Raw genomic sequence first — 3,373 nt, 5'->3', positions numbered from 1 at the left:
AGGGTCTCTGTTAACTTCTGAACTTGGCAAAAATATTTTATGTCCTATGTAGAGGTTATTAATTTAGGCATCAAAAAATTCCATTTTCATTTAAGTAGCCCAAGCTGCCAAGTGTTTGATGTCATTCTCCTCTTCTGCTCTCCTAGAAGAGACTGCTTGGGACTTCTGTGCATTGGATGGCGTGCCCCTCATTCTACCTGGCATTCTGTCTGGCTGTGCTGGGAGGGGAGAGGAAGACACATGTGGAAGTCGAATACTTGTCATCTTCTTATTTAATTCTTCCTGCTCCAGTTCTTCCAGTTCTGCCATCAACTCATCATCCTCATCAAAGTCATCGCCAAATCCAACCTGCTGAGAAAAGGCTTCTGAGATTTCCTGGGCAAAATCCTGTTGCTCTGTGATCTCTTGCATCAAATCATCTATTTTATTCAGATCCGTGTTTTCATGAACTGCTCTCATCACCTTGGCCGCCAAGCCCATGTTCCTCGGCACCTCAGCATTGGTGTGTGAGTTCTCTAGGGCTTCTCTCTGGAACTCGATTGTGGACAGTGTGCCATCAATCTGAGTGAGCTGCTTCTCAAACCTCTTCTTTCTCTTCAGTGCCTGCAACGCAGCTCGCTTATTGTGCGTGCCGTGCTTCTTGGCCAGGATGAGTTCTCTCTGGATGTGGTTTTCCAAGTACTCCTGTTTCTTGTCTAGCATCTCCTCAGTCTCCCAAAGTCAGGCCAGGGCTTCCTGGGAGCTGGGAGCCGCTTGGCTCTTAGAAGAGCCTCACCCTTTAAAGAACCTGCCCAACTTGCTCATGTTTGGGTATCGGGGGCCTGATTTTTTGTATTTCATTTTGTTTATCTGATATATTACGTTTATTGATTTGTGAATATTGTAACATCCTTGCATCCCTGGAATAAACCCCACTTGATGATCGTGTATGATCTTTTTAACGTATTGCTGGATCCAGTTTGCTAATATTTTACTGAGAATTTTAGCATCTATGTTCATCATAGATGATGAACATATATTGGCCTATAATTTTCTTTCTTTGTTGTATCTTTAGCTGTTTTTTTAAAGATTTTATTTGTTTATCTTCAGAAGTACAGGGAAGGAGAGAGGGAGAGAAATATCAATGTATGATTGCTTTGTGTGCATCCCCTGCCGGGAACGGGGATGCAACCCAGGCATGTGCCCTGACTGGGAACTGAACCTCATTCCTTTGGTTCAGAGGTCCATGCTCAATCCACTGAGCTACACCAGCTAGAGAAAATGTTTTTAGTTCTTTTAAATGCATTAGTCTCTTAAATTATGTAGAAAAAACCATTTAGAGTTACAAACCAGTTACAACAATACTATTTTTTAACATAATAGTATACAACATTTAGTATCTTAAATTATGTGGAAAACAAAAAGTGGAATTACAGAGGGTTTGGGGGAGGTAGAAAGGTATAGGAGGGATAAATGGTGATGGAAAGAGGCTAACTGAATTTGATGGTGAACACACAATACAATACATAGATACATTATATAGAATTATACAACTGAAAACTGTATACGTTTATTAACCAATGTCACACCAATCAATTATTTTAAAGTGGAATATCAAACCACTGTTACTAAAATACTAGCTTTTATGATTGCCTATGGATTAAGCTTTACTGAGATCTTTATTTCTTTTCTTTTTTTGTATATTTACTATGCTCTTCCAGTTGTCCCAATTTTGCCTCCTTCTGCCCAGTACCCCTTCCCTCCAGCAGTCCCACCCTTAGTTCATTCCATGGGTCATGCATAGATGTTCTTTGGCTTTTCCATTTCTTATACTATTCTTAACATCCCCCCGTCTATTTTGTATCTACCATTTATGATTCTTAATCCCTGCACCCTTCTCCACTCTTCCCCTTACCCCTTCCAGCTGCTCACCCTCCAAATGATCTCCTTATCTTTGATTTTGTTCCTGTTCTGGTTGTTTGCTTAGTTTGTTTTTTAGATTCAGTTGTTGATAATTGTGTTTATTGTCATTTTAATGTTCATAGTTTTGATCTTTGTTTTCTTAAAGATTTTATTTATTTTTAGAGGGAGGGGAAGGAGAAAGAGAGGGAGAGAAACTTCAGTGGATGTTTGCCTCTAGCAAGCCTCCTACTGGGGACCTGGCACACAACCCAGGCATGTGTCCTGACTGGCAATGGAATCGGCAACCCTTTGGCTTACAGGCCAGTACTCAATCCACTAAGCCACACCAGCCAGGTTCATCTTTTTCTTATATAAGTCCCTTTAACATTTTATGTAATAAGGGTTTGGTGATGATGAACTCCTTTATCTCTACCCTATCTGGGAAGCACTTTATCTGCCCTTTCATTCTAAATGATATCTTTGCCGGATAGAGTAATTTAGGTTGTATGTCCTTGCTTTTCATGACTTTCAATATTTCTTTCCAGCCCCTTCTTGCCTGCAAGATTTCTTTTGAGAAATCAGCTGCTAGTCTTGTGGATACTCTTTTGTAAGTAACTGTCTCCTTTTCTCTTGCTGCTTTTAAAATTCTCTCCTGATCTTTAATCTTGGCTGATGTAATTACGATGTGCCTTGGTGTGTGCTTCCTTGGGTCCAACTTCTTTGGAACTCTCTGAGCTTCCTGGACTTCTGAAAGTCTATTTCCTTTTGCCAGATTAGGGAAGTTCTCCTGCATTATTTTTTCAAGTAAGTTTTCAATTTCTTGCTCTTCTTCTTCTGGCACCCCTAAGATTCAGATCTTGGAATATTTAAAGTTATCCCAGAGGTTCCTAAGCCACTCCTCATTGTTTTGAATTCTTGTTTCTTCATTCTGTTCTTGTTGAATGTTTATTTCTTCTCCTCCAAATCATTGATTTGAGTCTGGGTTCTCTTCCCTTCACTGTTGGACCCCTGTTCATTTTCCTTTATTTCACTTTTCATAGGCTTCATTTCTTCCTCTATTTTGCAACCATATTCAACTGCTTCTGTGATGATCCCGATTACCAGTATTTTGAACTTTGCATCTGATAGACTGGCTCTCTCTTCATCACTTAGTTGTATGCTGGAGCTTTGATCTGTTCTTTCATTTGGGCCATATTTTTTAGACTCAGTGCGTCTGTTACATAGTAAGAGGTGGAGCCTTAGGTATTTGCCAGGTTGGGCAACCCACAAGGCTGTTTTGTGGTGCTGTATGTGGGGGAGGGTCCGAGAGGGAACAATACTGCTTACTGAGCTCTTGGCCAGCTTTCAGTCACTTCTCCCACTACCCACAAGCAAATTGAGCCCTTCTGGTGCTGATTCTTGGGAGGGTGGTTTTGTGTATGTTCTAGGACCCTGTGGGTCTCTACAACAAACTCTTCTGTGAGGCTGGGAGTTTCTCCTGCCACCAGAACCC

General features: G+C 40.9%; 1 protein-coding gene across 1 annotated transcript; it reads right to left on the bottom strand.

Moving 5' to 3' along the window:
• Positions 1 to 804, bottom strand: LOC118987761 (charged multivesicular body protein 4c-like). Its single transcript, XM_037047051.1, is given in 1 exon segment — positions 1 to 804. A coding segment is annotated over 1 exon segment (714 nt). The 3' UTR covers positions 1 to 90.
• Between the last annotated feature and the right edge of the window lie 2,569 nt (positions 805 to 3,373).

This window comes from Sturnira hondurensis, unplaced genomic scaffold (genome assembly GCF_014824575.4).
Source record: "Sturnira hondurensis isolate 20B ecotype Veracruz unplaced genomic scaffold, ASM1482457v3 Scaffold0005329, whole genome shotgun sequence".
NCBI classification, from domain to species: domain Eukaryota; kingdom Metazoa; phylum Chordata; class Mammalia; order Chiroptera; family Phyllostomidae; genus Sturnira; species Sturnira hondurensis.
Note: the sequence above shows the minus strand (reverse complement) of the source record. Positions and strands in the feature narration are given on the sequence as shown.